This window comes from Malaclemys terrapin, chromosome 11 (genome assembly GCF_027887155.1).
Source record: "Malaclemys terrapin pileata isolate rMalTer1 chromosome 11, rMalTer1.hap1, whole genome shotgun sequence".
NCBI classification, from domain to species: Eukaryota; Metazoa; Chordata; order Testudines; family Emydidae; genus Malaclemys; species Malaclemys terrapin.
In genome coordinates, this window is record NC_071515.1 from 35,869,032 (window position 1) to 35,895,061 (window position 26,030).

Consider the following 26,030-nt stretch of genomic DNA (forward strand, 5'->3'; position numbering starts at 1 on the left):
TGACCTGAATAAGTCTTGGCTGTTTGATAAACCTGTACTAAAATGATTATGCAGGTAGAATAAAGGTTTTTTAATCTTATCTCCTTAGTAAAAATAACTCCGTTTGAGCATGCTGTGAAATGTCATGAAACTTAATAACATATCTAATTTATTGCAATCTTTGGTGAAAATGTCAACAAATAAATAGCGCTTTAAATCCACACTGTGAGTACTGTTTAAATCCAGGTAATTATTCAATAAAAATCATCATAGAGATCAAACACTTCAGATGTGAGTAGATTTCAAGTGTCAAATCTAAACTTGCATATGCAATGTTCAGGGCATCTTAAATTTTATATTCTCTTGTGTATTCAATATAAGCGACTTTTTACAGCTAATTTATGGTGTGGTTGCTTTGTGATGGGGAGAAGGGCATAGGGAAACTCCATGAGAGAGACTTAGGCCATGGCTACACTACAGAGTTAAGTCAACTTAAGTTACGCTGACGATTATAAACTGCTGTTATTACGTCGCTTGTGCATGTTCACACAATGCTCCTTGTGTTGGCGGAGCTTATCCACAGTTGGTGCTCTAGCACCAACAGAGAGAGCAGTACACCATGGGTAGCTATTCCATTGTGCAAATTACTCTTCTTCCGCCAAGAGTTCTGGGAATGGATCACAATGCATCATGGGAATGGGATTACTGCCCCATGATGCAATTTTCTGTCCCACAATTCCAAGGGCTTCTGACTACATTTTATGCTGTTTTTCAACTGCCCCTGTAAACTTGCGTCTACCATCTCTGCCTGAAAGCATAGATCCTGCACTGCTCACCAGTCTTGTGATGAGCGTTAAGAACACAACGTGGCTGACCCTGCAGTATTTCATGAGCTGTGAATCTGAACAGGAATCCATGCTGTGTGCCCTGCTGTGTGCCATGGAAAGAAAAAATTCAAGATTGATGTTGACATTCATGGAGCAGCTGCATATGGTGGACTATCGCTATTGGACTCAGGGAAACAAGCACTGGGTGGTGGGATCAGATTGTGATGCAGGCATGGGATGTCGAGCAGTGGCTGCACAACTTTTGTATGCACAAAGCCACTTTCCTTGAACTGCATGCGGAGCTCATCCCCGCCCTGCAGTGTCAGGACACCAAAATGAGAGCTGCCTTAGTAGTGGCAAAGAATGTGGCGATTGCTGTTTGGAAGCTGGCAACTTCAGTCTGCTACTGGTTAGTCGTGAATCAGTTTGAATATCGGAAGCCCATTGTCGAGGTTGTGTTGATGCAAGTATGCAGGGCCATTAATTGCCTCCTGCTACAAAGGACTGTGACTCTGGGCAATGTATGGGAAATAGTGGATGGCGTTGCGGCAATGGGATTCCCTAACTGCGGCGGGGTGATAGATGGCATGCATATCTCAATTTTGGCCCCAGATCATGTTGTGATGGAATACACCAACAGAAAGGGCTACTTCTGTATGGTATTGCAGGTGCTGGTGGATCACCAGGGTCATTTCATTGACATCAGCGTGGAGTGGTCAGGGAGGTGCATGATGCATTCATCTTCAGGAACACTGACCTGTATAGAAAGCTGCATGCAGGGACTTTCTTTCTGGATGAGAAGATTCCAATAGGGGATGTGGAAATGCCCATAGTAATCCTGGGAGACCCAGCCTACCCTTTACTTCTGGGTTCATGAAGCCTTACATCGGAAACATTGACAGCAGCAAGGAGCACTTCAGCAGCAGGTCCAGAATGACCACAGAATGTGTGTTTGGTGATTTAAACGGTCTCTGGCACTGCCTTTTTGGCAAGCTGAACCTCAATGAGGAAAATAGTCCCATGGTCATAGCAGCCTGCTGTGCTCTGCATAACATTTGTGAAGCCAAGGGGGAGACATTTCCCGAGGAGTGGAGCATTGAGGTGGATCACCTGGCAGCTGATTTTGAGCAACCAGATACTAGGGCTATTAGAGGGTCTCAACAGGGGGGCTATTTGAATCAGGGAGTCTTTGAAGCAGCATTTTGGCAATGAGCCCCAGTCATGTGTCTTTCTGTAATGCATTTAGACAGGCATTATTTACTTGCCACCTAGAATAACTATTCCTGCCTGAGAATTAATTGTAGTCTGCAAATGTGCCGATTGCCACTGTGTGTGAATTTCTGCTGTAACCCCAATATGTAGGTCACAAATAAAACATCATTGTCTTTGTAAGACTAAATTTTTATTAAACATTAATACACATATTAACATTTCTTACAAGGTTCATGAAAGTGAGCAACACTCTCTGAAATGAGGATCTCACAGCTGTGTGTAAGTCCAGCTGTTACGGAAAATGTTCCTAGGGTTGGAGTACAAGGGGTACTGTGATTGGCTGGGAATGTGTGTGGGGAGTTTGGGAAGGGCATGGAATGCAGTTCTGTATGGGTGCAGGGGAGTCAAGCGTGCATGTGTTCCAACTGCAGCGCAATCAGGGACCTGAACATCTATGATTGGTCCTCCATGAGCTTTATCATCGGCTCCTTCCCCTCTCCTGGCCATCCATTTCAAGTTTTTCATTTATTGTGTCTCTCCATGGTCTGTGCTCGCTATTGGCCTGATCAGATGATTGCAGCACTTCTCAAAACATGTCCTTGTAGAAGCAGCATGTTTTCAGTGCTGCACCAGAGTGACCGTTGGCCTCCCTTGCCTTCTGGTACGCCTGTCTCAGCTCCTTGATCTTAGCCCGGCAGTTCTGTGTGTCCCTTTCATGCCCCTTCTTGTCAATACCAGGAGCACTCTGCTCGTATGTATCAAAGTTCCTATGACTGGATTGGAGCTGCGACTGCACAGCCTCTTCTCCCCACAGACCCAACCAATCCAGCAACTCTGGTGTACTCCGGGTGGGTGCACATTTGCTGCAGAAAGCTGGCATGGTCAGCTGGGAAGATGTGATGTGAGCTGTCCACGCTGAGCAAATAGGAAGTGGAATTTCCAAAATACCTGGGGCTTTAAAGAGGGAGGGGTGCATGCCTGTGTAGCTGGCTGCAGGGCAACGGAGTAGAAACTGCTTTCTAGAGTGGTCATGATGGGCATTGTGGGACACCTCCTGAAGGCCACTTAGGGTGACATAAGTAAGCACACTGACACTGCCTCACTCTAACTTTGCCACTCATCAAGGTGGTTTTATTATGTCAGCATCGCCACAAGTGTTTTATTGCGGTGTAGATATACCCTGAGAGAGTCAAAAGGAAGCATGGCAACTGCCAACTTTGTACTGCAGCCCTCCTTGTAACACAGGATGTAAAACTTCAACTGTTTGGTATTTAGCTGGAGCTGGTTGGAAAATGATAAATATGTTTTATGGAAAATTTGAAAATTTTCCACTTAAAAACAAAACAAAATCAAGAACCTGAAAAGAAAAATAATTTTCCAATTGTTGAGTCCCTCCTCTTTTTTTCCATTAAAAAGGAGGAAAGGCAGAATGACTAAACCAATAACCCAAAATATTTAGACTATTTTTGTAGAATAACTGCCAATTTAGAAAAAATGAATTTTTTCTGCAGATCATGCTTGGAAAAGTTTGAACAAAATTTTTAACCAGTTCTGGTATTTACAAAATAGTTCTTCTGACTGTAAAATACACATTCAAAGCAAAATGAGAACTGGTTTTGCGATCTTTTTGACATGATTCCTAATATACCTGGTGACTGACTGCTTGCTGAAGTGACTGACGCCATAAGCAGGCTTTAAAAAAATGACAATTTCAATTAAAAGATTTATTTTTCAGTCACAATTTTTCACACATTTGCAACATATTAAGTGATTCTTACTATATGCTGAATAAACTGAGGTAAGATGTTCTGTAAGGCCTTGTCTACACACTGCATATTTGTCGACAAAGGTCAGGTTTGGTATGCAAAATAACGATACTATGCTATAATCCCTTAGTCTGGTGGAAGTGTGAAATTTATAGCAATTTTCCCTCATTTCCTTTGGTGGTATCCAACTAACCAGTTTTGTTAGTTTTAAAACTCAGCTGTATTGGGTGACTTTGTCTCCCACTTTTCAAATAAAAAAAATTCTTTGTTTTACAAGTCAGTTTGGTTTCCATGTGAATTAGTTGAGAATGATGGTCAAGTGGCAGTTTGACTAGTTGAAGGAATGATGTTATTTCTACAGAAAATGGGGCATCACTCCTAGTGTTGTACTATAATGAGTGTAGCCAATTAATTTTATTGCTAAAATCCGTTTCAGTAGCCTCTCTCCCTGTCACACGAGATCTGGTGTTCCTCATCACATAAGCAAGCAGCTGAGCTCACGAAGGATTGATTATCAGTGACAAAAGGAAAAGAAGGCATTGGAAATAGTCTGTATTCAACTCTTTGGTACTAGCTCTGTGTTAGTAGGGGTGGAGGGAATCTTTACCTGTATTAAAACAGTCAACTGTTGTTGGAAAAAATATTTGCCCTGAGGGGAAGAGAAGCAATATTTTTGCTCAAGTAGATGCGGTTTATGTGAGAAGCACAATTTCAAGGAAAATCTCAGTGGTATGTGACAAAATGGCAGCAGAGATCTTGCCTCTTTTTAAGGTTAAGTTTGACGGACCAGTATATTGCAATTCTGTACCCTTGGACCATTAAAGGATCCTTTATTCCTTGTTTTTTCTTATGGTTTGATCCTTGTTGGCATAGTAATGGAGACAGCTGATTGAGTCTCTCTGGGGCAGATTCCTGATGTGATCTGGTGGAAGAAAGCACAATGGGCTTGAATATAGATGTTTTCTTCTCTGACTAGAATTTATTTAAATAGAACCTCTACAAGTACTGCAGCGTTCCTTTTTCCACTCCCTTCAGGGACATCTTTATTCTTCATTTGCTGTTTGTGTTTTTTTTTTATGTAGGTCTTTGAGTTTCAGCTCCAAATCCCTTCATCTTCTGTTTGTTTTGTTGTAATCCTGTCAGCTATGTATGTGACAGTGGTACTTTGCTCATTCATTTGGTCTGCTAATTTTTCCATCCTGTATCCATTTTTAAGATCTGTAACTACTGCTTGAATTCAGCCTTCATGGAGCTTAGCTACAAAACAATTTCTTTGATGGCCACTTTTGTGGATGGGCCATGCTTGTCTTTGAGCAAGCGTCTGGACAGCAGAAACAAACAGAGCTAAACGCAGTATTGGAGATGGATATATCCTCCTGCCTCTTAGAAGAAGTGTGGTTTGGTTTTTGATGGCGGAAGACCATATTTTGTTTGATATTTTAAGAAGCACTCCTTTCCTTATTTTGTGTTTTTGTTCATGTTTTTGAGAACTTTGTGAAGACAATCTATCAGTGGAGAAACATGGCTTTTGACTTGCACTTGAATTACAATGGTTTCAGATTCTAAGACAAATATTATTTTGCTCTTATTTGTTCAGTTTAATATATTTGTAAGCAATATAGCTGGAGAAGAGAAACCTGCTTATTTTTTTTTTTTTTTAAAGTTCACTCAGACTCAAGCTAAAAGGTAAAGGCAGCCCCTTCAACTTCTGAACAATATTGATCCAGTTCCCTCCTTCCTTCCTTTTTTTTTCATTTCATACCCCTACTTTGTTACTGGTTGGGCTTTCAGTAGCCCCTGCTGTTCAGGAAGAGAAGAGGCAAAGGCAGCTGTCTGCAGCTTTTGCTGCTCAAAACAGTGAGCTACAGAATGGAGAAGACTCTAGCAGGAACTGTCCTACAAGTGCTTACTGGTTTCTGGGCGAGGGACCAACCCATACTCAAGAGCCCCTCAGTTCCCTCCTTTGCCCGTTCCTGGGAAAGAAGGTGTCAACAAGGGTGGTAAAATTAAAAAAGAGTCCTTGGAAACACAATTTAAATTTCTCAGACTGCTTAGCTCCACTATAGCTGGTTATCAACAATCTATGTTAGCATTCTCTTGGGCCGTCATGGTTAGAAAGATAGAAAACTACTATAACCTTCATGGATGACTTCCAAGGAGCAAAAAACAACACCTTTCTTGCTTCAAGAAGTCTGATTGAACCTAAAGGGGCTAATTATATGAATAAGATGTGCAGAATCTGGTCCTTTGTGAGGGATGTGGAATATGCCCAGTTGTCTTTTATATTCCAGATATCATTGCTGGATCTTTAATTCCAGTTTTGGGCTTTGAATCGTTTTGAAAAACAACAGACTTTTAAGTATTATTGCAGTTAATTCCAACACTAATTGTATAAATGGCCAAGTTATGTCACCTGCATCTCTGCTTATCTTGGAAAAGAGCCTCTCTCAGTATATACCAGTTTGTCGCTACAACACTTGATACTAGTGTTCTGATTTTGTGGTGTGTGGGGCTTATCTCCTATATAATTCTGCACAGATAGGACTCTCTTTAAGTGGCTTTGTGGACTGATTGGTCATAATCCAATTCCATTTAGATCAACTGCTGTCATGAAGCAAAAACATGATGAGTTAATGCCTTTCTTAACTTCATAATCAAGGTATTTAAAAGTACTTAAGAAAAACTTGCCTTTTCAGGATCTCTGAAAACAATTCTACTCCCCCCACCTCCATTTCCCTCAATAATAAAACTGAGATTATGATCTATTATACAAAATCCAGCTTCCCAGGTCTGGTTGAACTAGTTTGGATACTGTCCCCTTACTGTCTATAAGTAACTCCTTGTTATCTTAGACTATCCTGTGGGATTTTACAAAAAAGTTTATACATTAAAAAAAATCTTTTATCCCAGTAAGCAATGGCAAAGAAAATCAGAGCACCTTTAAAGCTACTGAAATTTACAGTTTACTTTGAAACTGGTTTATTAATGCAGATGTGGAACATTTGAAAAAAAGCCGAAGGCTAGAAAAATATTATAATACAAGCCCACAATGGTGGCTTAAAAAGCTATTGGGCTAACTTGTAAATCATACTGCAGTTTATATCTGTTCATTTCCATGTACTTTATTTCATTATAAAAAAATTAGATAAGCAGCATGTTTTCAGCCTGAAATAGTTTCTCAGGAAGATGGTTGCTGAAAAGATCCAAGTGCAAAGATATAAAATTCAATTCAATCCTTGCAGCTTTGCTTATGTTACGTCAGTGGATCAGTAACTAGCACTGGAAACAAGGCATCCATTAGACTTTGCATGTCAAACTGATATCTTGCAATGCTATACTATGGGAATGTGAGTGGTAGAACTGATATGTGATGGCAGGGCCGCCCAGAGGATTCAGGAGGCCTGGGGTCTTCGGCGGCGGGGGTCCTTCTGCTCTGGGTCTTTGGGGCACTTCGGCGGCGGGTCCCGGAGCGAGTGAAGGACCCGCCGCCGAATTGCCACCAAAAACTCTCGTGGGGCCCGGGGCCTGGGTCAAATTGCCTCACTTGCCCCCCCACCCCCCTCTGGGCAGCCCTGTGTGATGGCGGGTAAAGAGGGACCTGTCCAGGGACAACAGTCAGGTGAGAGCTATTGTCCCACCCAGCAACTGAGAAGGGGGATGCAGCAATTCCTAGACTAAATGCTGCCCCTGTTTTGGTGGTTCCATATTCCATATCAGCCTATGGCTAGTAGGTCTAATAATGAGAGACCCTTTGATTTTCCCCAAACTTGCTCTGAGCCTCCTGGCACCTATGATTGTAGTGTATGATGGGCACACTTCTGTTACTTTACCTGTCCTTCATTCTATTTTGCTGTAATGGATATATGTCTGCTACTCTGCCCATCTTCTGCCTTTGTGTTTTGCCCATCTCGCTAGTGAATAGTTCAGCATGCCTCTCTTCTGTTGCTCATAACTCTCCCCAAGCAGCTGTAGGGCAGAGCTGATGTGATTCTTCTTAGTCTCACAGCACAGGGTTCTGAAGAGCAGCAGAAAAAAACAACAATCTGGGACAGTCTTTGAATGAGCTGGAGTTTGGGACTATACACCTCAATAGGAGACCAAAGGTGGCTTTGTCACCTTTCCCCTTAAACCCAAGATCCTGGGGGCAGCTGGTGGCTGGGTTTGGACATTTGCAATTTAGAGCAAATGACTGCTCTAAGTTTTGCCTGCTTATGTTAATTGCTCTCAAGGAGGGCCATTGCACTGGTTGCATGCCCTTCTGCCCCCAGCATATCCTTGACATACCCCCTATGCTGGGGTACATTGAGAGGATGGCATAGAACTAGCTCTACACCCAACCAGGGTTCTTTCCCAACAGAGGAATCTGTTCTCTGACCCTTTTGTGCCACCAGAGAGGCAAAACGGGGACATGGCATGTTGCTTAAGTTGTTGTTGCTGTTGTTACAGTAGAACCCCATTTATCTGATCCTCCATTATCTGGTTTTCTGTGTTAAATGGACAACACATGGACACACGACCAGAAGGGGGAGATATCTCCTGTGGCCACTAGATGGCGGGACAGCACTGTACTTTCCCATTCTCTGCTTTATCCCTTTTTTTGATTATCTGATCTGGCCCAGGTCCAAATTAGATCAGATAAACAGGGTTCTGCTGTATTTCTTTGAATTATTGTACCATCTAGGAGTCCTAGTTCTGGACTAGGACCCTATTGTGCTAGGCACTGTACAAACACAGGATTTGAATGAGAACAAAGAAATGACGTTGGGAATAGTTACAGGGAACTCGTCCCAAATGTGAGGGGAAGGCATGGGAGAAAGCATGATGGTGTTTGAGAATTTAAAAAGTGGGCCATGGAGTCAAGAGTTGACTCCTCAGTACTAAAGGTTCATCATTTCATGAGATCTAGTGAAATGACTATGAATTCCTTTCCCTACATACTAAAAAGTGTTATGGATAAAACATAAAGCACCCGATTTTCAGAGCACTCCGCTCTCAACACTTCAGTGAGAGTTCTGGGTGATCTTTGCCTATGAAAATAGGCCTTAAATCTTGTGTGATTTGACCTTAAAATATTCGTTGTTTCTTTATATTTGGATGAAAATCTGCTGTATGCTAACAGAAGCTGTACAATGTACTTACTGTTCCAATCTAGATACACAGGCCATTGTGGGTTCCTGGATATTTAGTAATTCTGAAAATATGGCTATTAATATGGCTTTAGGTGCTTAACTTCAGACACCCTTTAAAAAATAATCTTTGGTCACATGCTCTACATTTCCACCTTTTAGGCCTTGATTCAGCAAGGTATGTAAGCATGTGCCTAACTTCAAGCACATTAATGGTTCTATTGAAGGCAAGTATATGCTAAAGTACCTTCCTAGATTGGGGGCCTTAATGTAAATTTATAGTCTTAAAAAATCTCAATGTCTTTTCAGTAAGTGTTCAAAGTTGTTATATATTGTTAACTGTGTTTTGCATTAAGGTAACCTCATGACCAAACCCTGTGTTTTGAGAATGTCATTTACTGGTACGTTACAAATACATTGTTTAGTCTATTATGTAACTTTGCTTTAAGGTCCAAGATATGCTTCACAAAATGTTCTTTAATTACAGGACTACCCACAACTCACTGCACTTTTGTTCACTTGTAATCTTTATAGCAGTTTTAGACACAAGTAACATGTAGTTTTGAGACTATGTAGCTGAAAATGTTTATTTTTAACTTAAAATGACATTAAATCTTTGTAATGCCTTTTTTTTTTTTAATAGGAGGGAAGGACAGACGAAGTGGCCTCATTCTGACAATTCCATTATGCCTTGAACAGACAAACATGGATGAGTTGAGTGTTACCCTAGACTATCTGCTAAGCATTCCAAGGTGACTAAGTGACTCTAAAGGTGTTTCTTAAAAGCACTAAATATTTTTATCTTCCACTACAAAACATATTTTACATAGTAATCAGGAATAGTCAATTATTTTTTGTCAACGTCCACATTTCTTGGTCAACGTATAGTCAAGCTCCAGACTCCAGAGAAACATTTTTCACACTTCAATAACATTAATGACGACGATAAAAAGATTTTTGTGGTCTAAGTGTGTGGAGGTCTGGATTTGGCCCGTGGTCTCCCTTTTGACTAGCCCTGGATTATACTATAATGTGATCTCATTCGATTTCATTAGAACAACTTAAAACACAAATAACATAGTAAATTAAAAGATATGTGGTAGTTTCTTTTAATTATCCTGCTTGTTTTTTTCTGTCTGATGTATTTCACCATTGCATTGTTAGAATACGTGCAGTAACTTTTCTTTCTGATAATTGTGGTGTAAACTAACTAGTGACTATAATTTAACTGGTTTCAGAGTAATTTAACTGCAACATTAAAAAAGGCTAGTCATTGGAACTGGTGGGTCTTTTCAGGCAGGAAATAGTTTGTTCCTTTTTTTTTTTTTTTTTTTGCAAGCGTTCTATTCATACAGGCCCAGATTCACTGAAGCACTTAAATTGTGCTTATTTTAAGCATGTATGAAGTCTCATTGAAGTGAGTGGGATTACTTACATGCTTAAAGTTAAAAAAATGCTATAATTGTTTTGTTGAATTTGGGCCAGAGTTCAATGGATTCTATCATTAACTATGGGTTTGATAGCAAAATTATTAACTTCTGTGGGAGACTTGTTTGTGGAAAATCTGCAGGTTCAGATCTATATTTATTTGGCCAGATATTAATTTATTTGATTGGATCTGCTGATGGGGGGCAGAAATTATCCAACAGAACTGGCAAGTCATCCTCAAATCTTAGTTTTATCATTTTGTGTTTGATTTTTTCCCCTCCGCAACTGAATGCTCATGTTTCCAACATGGTTAAAGGACCAACTATAACAGAGCGAGAGAAAGAGATGTTAGCATAATTAAATAAAAATGCTTTATGCCTTTTTTTTTTGCTAATGGGAGTATCAGAACTTTTCAAATATATAGACTAATGATCTGGCCCCAAAGTCGAGACCAAAGAGAAGAAAAATGAATATTACTAAAAGAAATCTGAGACACTCAGGTCACTCCTGTAAAGCTTGATTGAATAATTTACTTGTACTCAATTAGTTACATGCTTGTTAATTGTACATTTGTGTTTTGTTTAAAAAAAAAAAAAAAAGTTGGAACTTTTACAAAATTGTGCTAATCTTATTCATGCAAGTAGTCTAATTGACTTCAGGGTTTGGTCCTGTTTGTTGAATAACTGTAGACATAAGTATTCTACCAAAATTAGTTGTTTTACTATCTAGCTGTGATATATATTGCACTTATTTTGCTTAAAGCTATCTGAAAATTCACACTAAGCATTGCTCGGACCACGTGTAAACTGTGAAACACCTATGAAAATAAAGTTTGACATTCCCACCATTGGTGTTGACAGTCATGCAGAATAATAATATGGGAGACCATCCTGATTTACTGTTGGTTTAATAGTAGAAAGAATTTATTTTTAAAAAAAGTGTTTTGCTTAAATATTAAAGATTCTTTGTGCTCTTCTGGAAGGCTTTAAAAAGCTTGTGAGTTAGCATTTTGTACCCAAATCAGGCTTGTGAGTTTCCAACAAATATCAAGCCTAATTCTTTAAAGCTTTACATGAGTGGTCTTACCTGTGAGAGTAGTCCTGTTGACTTGTATGGGAGTTCCATCAGGGGATGGTTTGCAGAACTGGATCTGAAGTTATACATTGTTTAACATAGACTGGCTCAAAATTATGCCTCACTAACTTCAGTAGCTGGTGGTATAACTCCAATTTTTTCTTTTATTAATGTGAAACGGTTTGTGGCAGGCCAGACTTTTATAGTGTTGAAGAGAAATTTCTTTGATTTGTACAACATCCATGAAATACTGCTGTGGATTTTTAAAACAAATTCTTAGCTATTGAGTAGAGGTGTCTGTTATGATATATGATATGATTTAGAATATAAAAAACTTTTTTAAAGTGCAAGAAAAGATAAATGCAGAAATATTTCATGCCCTTCAATGCCCTGACAATGGAGTTTGCAGGCTTCACTGTTCTAATGCACAAATCAGTTTTACCATTTTTTTTTTTAAAGCTTAAATGCATTGTGTTAAACATTTTATTTAACCTTTCAGAATTGGATAATTTGTTGTTTTTTGTGGGTTAATAGGTGATGGAATATACAAATGCTGTTGTTTGTTTCCACTGACCTTAAGAAAATAATATTTCAAAGGAATATGATCATGACACTATTTGTGTTTGCTGTATTCAAGGTTGGGTTGTGTCAGCTCCTATATAAATCTTATAGTTATAACTTGGCTTTCAGAACTTGCTCTGGCTGTGACATTGCAAACAGTCAACCTAATTTTCAGTGGGGTCCCTGGAAAATCTTATGCATGTCTTCAGGCGGTGCAGTTTAAATATAAATAAAGTAAAATCCAGGTACACAATGGCAGCCATGTTGGAAATTAGTTTATTCGTAAACTAAAAATTGACTAATTGTTTTTGTTCTAAAAAGAAAGTGAAATATGCTTATGAATATTTTTCTACCACTCCAATTGATTTCCCCCCCCCGATGTTTAGTTGGTTCTTATCCATAATGTAGGCTAAAGTTCTGATCCTGAAAGTGCTTACTACCTAGCATACTGCTTGCTGCTGAGTAACTGTATTGGAAATCAATGGGATTATTGTAGTAGTAGGCGTGCTCTATATGTAAATTTTCAGGAGCTAAACACTTTTTTCATTTAAAAAATAAATTAAAATTGGCAGGGGAACTGTATATTGATTTTTAAAAAAAAAACATAGTATATGCACACCATTTTTCTTTAAGTACACTTGTCAGCTCATTATAAGGGATAGTAAATCCATCTCAGTCCCATAATGGTGCAATTATAGTAAACTAAAACTGTATACATGTAGTAATATTGTATGTATTTGAACAATGACTGGAATGTCTTACTAAACAATTTCTATTCAGAGCTGCCCCTAGTGTGCATAGTTAGTTAATGCTATCTAATGTTCTCGGTTGCTTATCACTCGCTGAACTTTTAACTGTTGAGACTGAAACTTCCCATGCTGAGTCATTTCACCGAGAAGCTCTAGAGCAGTGGTTCCCAAACTTTAACAGCCCGTGAACCCCTTTCACGAAAATACCAAATCTCAGGAACCCTCTCCTAAAAATGAGTTTCCAGGGATTTTCTCCCTTACCTGAGCATAAATTATAGAAGCAGTGATCTTGGAAATAATTTGTTTTTTTTTAATGACACATTTATTACACACTATTTATTATTACATTATTATTTCTCATTACATTATTAATTTTAAGTATCAGAGGGGTAGCCGTGTTAGTCTGAATCTGTAAAAAGCAACAGAGGGTTCTGTTAGTCTCAAAGGTGCCACAGGAACCTCTGTAGCTTTTTATTATTAATTTTATTACAATATGAAAACGGCAACATTCTTCCAAGATTTCACTTTTGTAGCTCGTATCACTTCAATTAAGCCTGTTATAGGACAAGGCTCCTACATGTTTCATCAAGGAGTACCAGATGTGAACCAGCATGAAGGTATTTAAGAAGCCAACTTAAATAAAGAGTTCCTCCCACAAGCATTTGGGTCTTGAGCAATCCAGGCGAACAACGCACGACTATAACAAAGCTTAAACTTGTTCTTCGTAATAATTTTAAAAACAACACTAGCAGTATGTTTAATTTTAGAAACAGCAAAAAATCTCCTCCTCCCTTTCCATTTCTCATAAGGAGTCTTGAAGTTTAAATCTCCTCAGTGTGATTGATGTGCTTGCTTTGATCTGCATAGCTCTTGGAAGTCCGGAACCTCTGGAGAAAGATAGTCTCAGGTCTGGTTCGGCATTGAGTCTGCTTCTGTATTTGGTTTTCGGATGTGCATACGAGGAAAATGCTTTCTCGCACAAGTTGTTGAAAAGGGTAACAAAACAATAGTAGCTTTTTCTGCCAGCAGGGGGTACCCGTTTCTTAAACTCAGCCAAAAGTTGATCAATGACAGACTTCTGAAACTCCTTTTTAGTTCGTAATCACAGGAGATCACAATCAATTTCTCTTTTTCCTCAGTGCTCAATATCTTTGTTGAGAGAGTGGTATCATCAAAGGGGTTGCGAATCCAGTCATTATCGCCTGACACAGCTGGAAAGTATTCCCTGAACGTTGTACAAAGTCCTTTTAGGTGTGCATTTATATTGGTTTTAATGCACTGATTCAACCAAAGCTTATGTTCTGTTAGGAAGTCATGAAGAGTACTGAAACACTCAATTTGATTGTTTTCCAAACACCTTTCTCAGAACTGCGACTTCTTTATCATGGATTCAGCTTGGTCTTGCGCATGTTGAAAACTGTTATAGTGAGGCCTTGAAGAGCTAAGTTTAGGTCATTAATCCTCGAGAAAATGTCTGCTAAATAAGCTAGGCTCTGGAGCCAGACATGATTTTCCATACAGCTGGTGAGGTGGAAAGGGTGGCTGTTGAAAAAAAACAAGGATTTCCATTCTAAGCTCAAACAAGTGCACAAGGATTTTGCGACGTGAGAGCCATCTAACTTTGGTATGGGGCAACAAAAAATTGTGTACACTACCCATTTCTTCACAAAGTATGTGAAATATTCTGGAATTTGTCATGATTTTATGAAATTCACCATTTTCACTGCATTGTCCAGCACTTCCTTCAGCCCCTCAGGCTTGTGTTTTGCTGCGAGAGCTTGTCTATGGATACTGCAATGAGTCCAAGAGACATTTGATTCAACCTTTTTTGTTTGAGCTACAGTGTTCTTCCCTGTCATTGATGTGGCCCCATCAGTACAAATACCTAGGCAAGGAGACCAATCTATTTCCTTTTCTTGAAAATGTGCATTAGTCAGATTGAAGATATCTTTTCCAGTTGTATGTTCTTTCCATGGTCAGCAAAAAAAAAGTCGTCTTCAACCATACCTTCATTCACATAACGTACAAACACTAGCAAAATAGATAGATTAGCAACATCAGTTGATTCATAGATTCATAGATTCATAGATTATAGGACTGGAAGGGACCTCGAGAGGTCATCGAGTCCAGTCCCCTGCCCGCATGGCAGGACCAAATACTGTCTAGACCATCCCTGATAGACATTTATCTAACCTACTCTTAAATATCTCCAGAGACGGAGATTCCACAACCTCCCTAGGCAATTTGTTCCAGTGTTTAACCACCCTGACAGTTAGGAACTTTTTCCTAATGTCCAACCTAGACCTCCCTTGCTGCAGTTTAAACCCATTGTTTCTGGTTCTATCCTTAGAGGCTAAGGTGAACAAGTTCTCTCCCTCCTCCTTATGACACCCTTTTAGATACCTGAAAACTGCTATCATGTCCCCTCTCAGTCTTCTCTTTTCCAAACTAAACAAACCCAGTTCTTTCAGCCTTCCTTCATAGGTCATGTTCTCAAGACCTTTAATCATTCTTGTTGCTCTTCTTTCCAACTGTATAGCATAATATGGACTATTTTTCACTCTATGTACAGTTGTGATCTCTACATTACTTGACATGTCATTAATTTTTTGCGGCAGCGTGTTATTGGACAAAGGTGGGAGGGATAGCTCAGTGGTTTGAGCATTGGCCTGCTAAACCCAGGGTTGTGAGTTCAGTCCTTGGGGGGGGCCATTTAGGGATCTGGGGCAAAAATCTGTTTGGGGATTGGTCCTGCTTTGAGCAGGGGGGTGGACTAGATGACCTCCTGAGGTCCCTTCCAACCCTGATATTCTATGATTCTATGAAAGGTACTACGTCAATCCTTTTTGCAGCCTTTTCTCCAAGCATGCAATGAACTATGTCTTTTATACATGGACCAATCAAGCTCTCTGCTATGGGCCTCTGATGCCTTTGCTACTCAATAGCTCACTCGGTGTGACACTTCAAGTGTATTTTTGTTATCAGTACTTGCTTTGGATACAAAACTGGTAATGTCACTTTTCCACTTGGCTAATTTTCACTTGAAAAAATCAACAAGCTTGTCGAGTTGTGTGGGGTGTCCAGTTTCTAAGTGGTGCTGAAGTAGAGAAGATTTGAGGCTGCTGTTTGCTAGAACGTCACCACAAATTATGCACTCTGGTTTTGTACACTCTTTCTCACCAGTGTTGTAAAGCCATATTTTATATAATCGTTGTCATATTTTCTTTTCTTCATAAGCAACTTTCCAGGACCATCGTGATCATTTGACTTAGATTTTCCACACTTTGGACTTGACGACACACTAGCTGATGTCGAACGTTCGTTTTCTCGTGTCTTTACACTTTCCGTTTTCAGCCACGTGTCCAACAGTTCAAATAAAAATAACATACTGAGAATGCTAACAAACGAACAAACTAGTAAATGAGAAGATTCACTCAAGTCTCATTGAAGCAAAATCACACACTATCGAGAATGCCTGAGTATGGACTAACTGAGGGTTGTTACCACCAATTGGCTACAATGACCTTGGTCCCAGCTGATTTCAGGGCCGCCCGGGGGGGGGGGAGGCAAGTGGGGCAATTTGCCCCGGGCCTTTCAGAGGCCCCCATGAGAGTTTTTGGCAGGTCCTTCAGTGCCGCCGAACACACCCGGAGCGAACGAAGGACCCGCTGCCAAAGACCTGGAGCTCCTTCCGCTCCGGGTCTTCGGCAGCAATTTGGCGGCAGGGGGCCTTCACTCACTCCGGGTCTTCAGCGGCAATTTGATGGCGGGTGTCCTTCACTCGCTCCGGGACCTGCCGCTGAAGTGCCCCAAAGACCCGGAGCAGAAGGACCCCCGCCACCGAAGACCCCAGGCTCCCTGAATCCTCTGGGCGGCCCTGGCTGATTTGGTGTGCAAACACTTTTTCTTCCGGCAGCAGGGGGGTGCGGAGCCAGGGAAAAATTAGCCTGGATGGTCCCCCAGCTACAGCATGGCTCCCCCTCCCACTCTGCCCCTCATGCCGCCGAACTTCTCCTGTCTGCCAGGGACAGGGTCCCAGCTGATGGCCCTGCACTCCACGGGGCTCGGGCTGCCCGCCCCACATGCCTGGGTCCCGGCTGCTTCCCCCCATGCCTGGGTCCCTAGGGATGGCTCCGTCTGCCATTACAGAATTTTTTCTGAGAACCCCCTGATACATTTCACAAACCCCCAAAGGTTTGCAAACCCCAGTTTGGGAACCACTGCTCTAGAGCCTTCATGTTTAAAGCAGGGACTTACAATTTGGCGAGGATGTTACCCTGAGTCCACCAAAATTTGTCCAAGTTATAAGCTTCTGAAAATTGCCATATGCATGTTCTCAGTGAAGGTTTGTTAGACACCAGCAGCTAAATTCTCTGAATGTTCCATCTGAACAAGCATGCCCTAGCCCAGAGCCGAGGCGCTGAGCAGGACTCTTTATGTTGCTAGAAGCTGTGGTACCTGGCACTGGAATTGGGAGCATGGAGAGAGATTTTCTGTATTTTGTATGTTTCCCTTGCTGACACCTAGGCAAGAAGGAGGATGCTGACACCGGTCACAGACAACCTTAATGCTGGCATTTCCTAACCTTTGAGCACTTGACTTTGTAACGTTAAATGTTATGAAAATATACTTCTTTGAAAATTATATATTTTGTACTTAAAGTTGTAAAGTTAAAAAGGGAGTAAATAAATACTGTCAATTTAAACTACATTTTCCCCTTTTATATCTCCTTGCAAAGTCTGTGTTCTTCTAGCTGGCTTTTTGTATGTTGTACTAAGGGCCCTGATTCAGAAAAACACTTAAGTGCATGTTTAAGCATGACCCTAAATGTTCTCCTGGATTGTGACCTAGATCAAGTGATTTAGGAACAGGACATGGAAGTTGTATTTACTTCACTGCAACAGATTTCCTGGGTGACCTTAGGAAAATTAACCTCTCTATGCCTCTGTTACCCATCTATAAAATACTGTACTACCTCACAGGGATTTTGTGATATTTGTGTAATGTTTATAAGGCACTTTATAATCATTGATAAGAGGAATTGTAATATAAACACAAAATATAATAAATATTTGATACATTTTCTGGAATATTAATGCTGTTTAAAAAATTGCTAGTATGGTACAATAATAAACAAGTATGCCTGAGCAATACAAGGGAAAAATATATTGTAAGTGAACATACTTCAATTTTTAAGGGAAGATTTTTAGGAAGTAAAATTGCAAAATTCCATAGCAGTGTCCTACTTTTAAAATGGTTGTGATGAAAGTCAGTAATAGCCAAGCTAATCACTGTGATATCTGACATTTTGTTCTCGAGTTTTACTGTTTTCTAAAAGTATTTCCTTTTTTGTCTTAGTGAAAAGTGTAAAGCTAGAGGATTTACTGTGATAGTGGATGGCAGAAAATCTCAATGGAATGTGGTAAAGACGGTTGTGTTAATGCTCCAGGTAAATCAATTTTTATGTATTCACAGTCAGCAGATTAGTTTTATAGATGGAAGTCAAAATGCTGCGTTACTGAAACAGCTGAAATTTCTTTATTGGGAAACAGTCAATTTGTAATTTAATTACACAATATATGCTGTGTGGCACAGAATTTTGTAAGTAGAAGCAATTAATCTGAAAAGGGGTTTATATACTTCTATAGAGAGTTATTCAAGTTTGATCTGAGCAGCCTTCTGTTCAGCTCTAGATAAAACTTGTAGAAGTGTATTACCATGTTAAATGTGAATAGTTTACAACATCTGGCCCCTATGAATCATTGATGCTCCTCGATTCTTTGGTGTGTCTCAGTGACTTTCATAATCTATAGCTAGTCAGGAGGCTGTGGCCTTCCCTCTTTAATATAGGCATGGCAGTGGTTTTCCAGCCTTCGTCATTTCCAGTAGAGACTGCTGGTTGGGCACTCTGCTTATGTTTGTTTATGAAGCTTATCCAGGAGCTCCAGCTAGTACAGAATACAGGTATGTTGCTGTGTTGAAGTCTTTGCATTGGCTTCCTGATACAATTCTAGATTTTGATAGCTTTTATTTCTTTGAATGTTCTGTATCCAAACCCTTTTGAGAGACTGCTTCTCATTCCATGGCCTATCATAGCATTTAAGATCAGCTTCTTGCCATTGCCTGGAATTAGAGACTCCTCCTTAGGCAGTAAAACTTTCTCAGTTGAAGGTCTCCATGTGTGGAGTTTGCTTCCTTGCGAGCTCCTTCAAAACCTTAGTCTAGCAAGCTCAGAGCAGCATAGACTTAGTTTTTATTTGGTTTAATTTTTATCTGATTTTCCTGTTTTATATTTTATTCCTGGGGGGGAATGAAAGTGGCTTTTAATTGCAGCAATTTTTATTTTTAAAATGTTTGCTGTTAATAAGTGCCTAGCTGCTACTGTTAATTGGCAGTCTAAAATCTGTATTATTAAAGTGCCATAAAAGTTAGTCTCCAGAAACAGAAGTGAAAATCTTCTTGCTTTGTAACAACATAGTTAAATATACAAGAAGTACAAGTGCCTTTCCTTTTTGTGTTTCTCTGATCATTCTAAAAAAAGAAAATGTTAGTGCCAGCTACAGAAATGTAACGGTATTATGTGGGAAAAGACTAAATGCATTTGCCTCTAATTTTGATTTCTAATAAATAAGAGAGAGGATGTGGAATGCAGGATCATTCTTAAGAGTAAGTACTCAGAAAGCAAGGAAGCACAAAACTTTTCACTTTTTAAATGAGGGGTAGAGGGGAAGATCTTAGTTGAATAAGCACAATAACTATAATCTTGCAGTTTCAATTTGTAATGAATCTGGCATAGACAAATAATTTGAATTAATACATTAAATTGAAACTGAAAGAATAGACTTTTAGGGCCAGATTTTCAAAAGTATCCTCTATATTTGCATGTTCTGCATTGCACATGTAAGGGCTGGTCTACACTGGGGGGGATCGATCCAAGATACGCAACTTCAGCTACGCGAATAGCATAGCTGAAGTTGAAGTATCTTGGATCGAATTATCTGGGGTCCAGACGGCGCGGGATCGACGGCCACGGCTCCCCTGTCAACTGCGCTACCGCCGCTCACTCTGGTGGAGTTCCGGAGTCGACGGTGAGCGCGTTCGGGGATTGATATATCGCGTCTTAACGAGACGCGATATATCGATCCTGAATCAATCGATTGCTACCCGCCAGTACGGTGGGTATTGAAGACATACCCTAAGTTTATAGGTGTTCGCATTTGGGCATTTTGAAATTTGTGCACTCAGAAAGGGAAATTAGAAGTTTATTCAATTATAACATGGACATTTGAATGTTTAGGGTTCCCAGAATGCCTTGTCTTGTTTTGCTTCCTGACTACAATCAATCTGTGGGCTTCTTTCCAGTTTCCATAGTGAGCATTAGTGCTACTTCTTACTGTATCAAGGGACCAAGCTTTTCGTGTCCACTGAAGTTAGAGGTCTCTCTGTGGAAGTGATGTTTTTTTATAAATATTTTTACAAATTTGAGAGGTTCAAATTCTATTTGCAAAAATAAAACTTCTCTCGGGTAGATTTAAAATTATACCTAATAGAAGTGGGAGGTGCTGCTTTATAGATCCATCACTTACATCAATAGGCTGCTAATTCTTCTCTACTTGGCTGACTGATTACTTATCCTTTGTCAGCTTTTTGTCAGTGTTAGTTTCCCGACTTTTGATTTTTCAGGAAGAGCAACTCTTTCCTTTTCGCCTTATGAGTAACTTTAAGAGCTACTGACTGACTTAATGAGATTTGACATTTGGACCCCCCAACCTTTTCTTTTTTGTCAAGTGCCTGTTGCCTCTTTCCTTAAGTCTGTATGAGTGCTCTTCAACAGGATGTACATCACATGTTCTAGAATAATAATGATGTTTAGAAGCACTTGATTTCGGGCTTCTGTCTGTATATGTAATGTGTCTCATTGTTTCTGTTATGAAGAGTAATATTTCGCATACATTTTCTTGCCCCTGCAAGTAATCATATCTCAAATTATCATTTAGAAAATTGAAATAACTTATTTATGCTGATCACTTCTCATATTTCTCTGGTTCGACAAAGAAAATCAATTAAGTCACTTAACTTTTTTAGTGAGGCAGTGTTTGGGTTGAAAACGCTGTAGGGGAATGTGTGTTTAAAAACAACTGTTTCTGTGAGAGTGGAGAAAAACCCATGAAGACCAGCTGTTTTTTTTGTTTGTTTTTGTTTTGTTTTGTTTTTTTCTTCCCCTATTAGATTTAGGTTTTGCAAAACCTTGTTTTTTAAATCTAAATTTTGGGTCAGTTTTAATTAATTGTCCCTTATTAATTGTTTTTCATCTTAAAACAAGATAATTTAAAATCAGTTTTACTCACAGTGCTTTTCAGTACTCAGTACTGTATTCATATATCTTTGTCCTAGCATTACAGTGGATGACATCACAGAAGAGTCATGTGTATAGCTGCCTGATGTGAGGACAATATATAAATAGGCAAAATATATTTGAACTCCGGTTTTGTAAGGAAAATATTGATTTGTCAACTTAATGCATAATTAAAAATATTTAATCAATTTAATGATATAGATCGTTTCTATTCTGGAAACAGTAAACGTTATAGTTACATTATAATAGCAGATCCATTGATCTTAAATCCTGATTTAATAGTAAAATATATATTTCTCATCTAGCTTAACTTGTTTTCTTTATTGTGGTGACCTAGCTTTAGAGTTCTGACTTCAAATATAGTATCAATTAACTTGTATAAAGCTTGCAATTTAATTTCTTTTCCATAGTATATTCTCTAGATAATATGCAAACAGGCTATAGAATGAAAGTCTCATATCAGCCTTAACTATAGTTTTCTTACCACAATATTGTAAGTAATATTCATTTAGGTAAATAGGGTTGTTGTTTTTTTTTGTTTGTTTGTTTTCCGTTACTGATGGAGGGTGGCTAGTGGTTAGAATACACTTTTGGGAATCAGGAGACCTGATTCTATCCCTAGCTCTGTTCTGACTCACTGTGTGAGTTAGTGCAAATCACTTAATCTCTGTATAATTTCTCTCTGTAGAGAGAGCCACCTATGTCACCTGGATGTTGTAAAACTTGTTTAATTCATATTTGTAGAGAGTATTAAGATCCTGGATAAAAGGTGCTGTCTAAATGCAAGTTGATTTTGCCATATGTGAGAATTTAATCTTGAATGTTTTATCTGTTTCATTTGTTTTGCAGAATGTTGTTCCAGCTGAGGTATCGCTTGTTTGTGTAGTAAAACCTGATGAATTTTGGGACAAGAAGGTTACACATTTTTGTTTTTGGAAAGAGAAAGATAGACTTGGCTTTGAGGTATGTATAGTAATTTTTTTCCTATCAGGAATGTTGACTCTAAGCATGCTAGAATGATACATACCTGATTGAAATGGATATTTCTTAAAGAATGCTTATCAGTATTCCAGATTGCTTTGTAGATACCTCTGAAAAACTACTGTGACCTTTTTGCTTTAAAAATATTCTTTAGCTGCAAAAAGAATTTAGGCAGACTCTTAAATGAAGTTTTGGAAATGGAGCTTTGCTGCTTTTATGGTGGTTTGACTATGATGATAAAACTGTTTCATACCATTCCCGTGCTTTTAGCTACAAAAATTGTTGTATAATGCTGTAGTAAATATTCTGTGCGTGGCTCCACCACTGTGGGCTGTTCGGATGTTCCTCTTCTGCTATCACTCAGGCAAGAGCAAACATTTTGAAGGTATAGTCCTTGGTCTTGTTAAATTCATCTCCTCCTTATACCTCTTAATTTTTTATATTAGTTGCCAAGGTTATAGGCACCCGATGTTTTTCTAAGATTGATTATGTTCTGACTTGCATGAAACTGTGTGTGTGTATATATAAGGGATTGCAAACAAGAATAGTTGCATCCTTTCATCTTTAACAAGGGTAGTGGAGTCGAGGGAAAAATAAGACTGCATTATGACAAGTAGTGTTCTGAATGTGGAATGACTAGGGCGGCCAGACAGCAAATGTGAGAAATCGGGATGGGGTGGGGGGGTCATAGGAGTCTATATAAGTAAAAGACCCAAAAATCAGGACTGTCCCTATAAAATCGGGACATCTGGTCACCCTAGGATTGACCCTTCATACTATCATTGTGAACGAGTCTTGTCCAAACTGAAATCTGGTCTCCTGTGCACATAAGTAGATATAATGTCCGGTCATCCGTTGTTCTTCACAGGTAAATCAAAGTGACTTGAGGGGGGACCTCCTTCCCTTGAAAAAGGATCAGAAGGAAAACACTCTCCCTTTCTCCATGATGATAGACAAATGTTTCTTCCTGTTGCCGGGATTATAACATGTTCTCAGTTTCCAAATATTCCTATAGAAAATATGAGGGAGAGTGGGGATGGAAAGGTAGCAGCCCAACGATAGACACAATGTTGTCTTCTGTGACTGGGGATAAATAACTGTCTACTTAATATGTAAAGTGTAAGATGTCCCTAAAGATTTCACCAATAAGAAGAAAGAGAGCACTCTAAATACTTCATATGGAATTTAGGGAAGTTCAGGAAGCATTTGAAGTTGTAATGTAAAGAAAGTTTCTTCCCATGTCATCCTGTAAACCATTCCTCTTTTTGTTCTTTTTCATCCTTATTAGTTGTAAATGTTACAGGCTCAGTGGTTTGAAATTAATCTCATATACACTTCTTTTTTACATCCCTTTCCTAAAGGCTCTTCATGTGACTTCGCTAGAATATCTTTCTAGACAAATAAGCAGAATACCTTAAGTAAAAATCTGATATGCTAATAAGACAAAGTTAACGTTAAACAGTAATATGGCGGGGTAGGGGAGGAGGGAGGATTTTATTTGATCTCAAGGGTTTGTTCAACATCAGTCATTAAGTTATAGTTACATGTAATTGAATACATTAAGGAGAACCATTTAATGAAGAATGTTCTACCTTTGTAGTGCTGGTGTAGGTCATTTGTACTGCTGAAATTAAAATACAGTAAATCTATGTGAGTAGTCCATAGTGAGTTATTTTGAGGGTGAAAGCACAGAAAAAGTCCAAGTGCTGAAATGCCAACATTCTGTTCTTTTCTGGTCAAGAGGAAAGCTTTTCTAACAAATCTTTCCTAATGACTCTTGTACTGTGGCTAGATGGGTATGCACTCCAGGATATACACGTCACATATAAGTGAATAGAGACATGGTATACTGCTATCTTAAAAAATCCAATTTGAATGAAATATGTAAATTCAGCATACTGTTATCAGCTATTAAGGCCTGTTTTGTAAAATATTTTCAGATTTGGTATTTTTTTTTTAATTTGAATAAAAAAATCAAGGAAAAGGGGAGCACAGTGGGCACCTTCACTCTTCTTCTCCCCTCCCCCCCCATCAAAGGTGTGAGAGAACTTATGAAATCTTCACTTTCTTGGCAGGAGATTGCCTGTGGCCTGATGGTTCCAGTTTTGCCATTTTGTGGCATTGTCTGACTTGAGCTCTGTTATGCTCCCCTGCTTCATGTTCTTTGTCTGTTTCTCTGTGCAGTAAAACACAGAGTAGGCAATGGGGAGAGTGAAACGTGAGAAGAGGAGCAATTGATGAGAGTAGCCAGTGATCAACTTATTTCAACATCTCCACTCATTCATACTTTAGAGAATTTGCTACTTGGTTACAGTTAGAAAAGCTGACTTACTAACAGCTGGCTCAGCAGATCTTATCTTTTTGTGTATCCCAATTTTTATCTGTTTTAGAGATGATGGTATGTCTTAATCTCTTTGTTTTACTCCTTTTAGCACTGCAGAGCAGTGATATGGCTGTGGAAGAGTGTGTTCTAATCTGATTCATGAATAGAATCGTTAACTAATTTGTAATAGCATAATTTTTATTACTTGTGGTGAAAAACACAGTTTGACTTTGGATTGAATTTGCAGCACTAGCAGTTAACAGAGAGAGGTTTTTTCCTAACTGAGCATATTTGATCTGGAAGTCACTGAGACAATAAACATGAAACCTCATGCTGCCATTTTTCCAGTCATTTTTCACAGTATAATCTCACTTTAACAACAGTGATTGCTATAATAAATCACTGACTCAAGAAAAAAATGGCACTGGAAGCACATGACAGCCCAACCTGAACATACCTTAAACCCAGAATCACAAGCACATCTCCAGCATATTTGAGACTTACAATGTTTTAGAAGTTGCCAACACAGTTACTTGAGGTGTCTGGCATGGAGAGAGTTTCCCACAGGTATATTCTGGCTAATAACATTCATAAGAGATAATTGTGTTTGCATATTATTAACCACTCTGCGTTTACCTTTTATGTATTGTGAAAGACACACGGTTGTATGATGTGCATGTATTGTGTATAGTCATGCAACTCATGTTCTGCAAAGAGATATTTGTGAGTCCCAGGTCACTTATTAGTCCATTTGATTCTTACTGAAACATGTTCTATTATGTTCAAAAACTCATGGAGGATGTGTGAGGTCCCAGGAACTGGAGAAGGGCCAACATAATGCCTATCTTTAAAATGGAGGGAAAGAAGGACCCATGAAATTATAGACCACTTCAGCCTAACTTTGATACATGGAAAAGATACTGGAACAAAATATTAAACAATCAGTTTGTAAGCACCTAGAGGATAATAGGGTGATATTAATTGCCAGTATGGATTTGTCAAGAATCAAATAAACCTAACATCCTCCTTTGACACAGTTCCTGGCCAGGGGGGCGGAGGAGCAGTAGACATGATCTATCTTGATTTTTAGTAAAGCTTTTGACACAGTCCCACATGACATTCTCATAAGCAAATTAAGGAAATGCGGTCTAGATGAAATTACTACAAAATGGATTCACAGCTAGTTGAAAAACCGCATTCAGAGAAGTTATCAATGGTTTGCTGTATCTAGTAGGGTGCTGCAGGGGTCTATCCTTAACCCCGTACTATACAATTATTTTCATTAATGACTTGGATAATGGAGTGGAGAGTTTGCAGATGACACCAAGCTGGGAGCAGTTGGAAGCAATTAGGAGCACAAAATGAGAATTCAAAATTACCTTGACAAATTGGAGAACTGGTCTGAAATCAATAAGATGAAATTAAATAAAGATAAGTGCAAAGTACTACACTTAGGAAGGAAAAATCAAATGTACATCTACAAAATGGTGACTAAATGGCTAAGAGATGGTACTGCTGAAAAGGATCTGGGGGTTAAGTGGCTCACAAGTGAAATATAAGAACAATGTGGTACAGTTGTGTGAGAGGCTAGAAGTGTCATAGGTTCATAGATTTACTCCTGGGGGAATTCAGCACCAAAAAATTTAAA

The 26,030-nt window shown here is 39.1% G+C and overlaps 1 protein-coding gene across 5 annotated transcripts in view; it reads left to right on the forward strand.

Annotated features, from left to right (window-relative positions):
• Positions 1-26,030, forward strand: part of SESTD1 (SEC14 and spectrin domain containing 1) — a 119,251-nt gene that overhangs the window by 31,105 nt on the left and 62,116 nt on the right. For all 5 annotated transcript variants that reach the window (XM_054044504.1, XM_054044505.1, XM_054044506.1 and 2 more), the window contains 3 exons: positions 9,554-9,662; positions 18,081-18,171; positions 21,928-22,041. In XM_054044504.1, the coding sequence (XP_053900479.1) occupies positions 9,554-9,662; positions 18,081-18,171; positions 21,928-22,041 (314 nt within the window). The remainder of the gene's footprint in view (positions 1-9,553; positions 9,663-18,080; positions 18,172-21,927; positions 22,042-26,030) is intronic.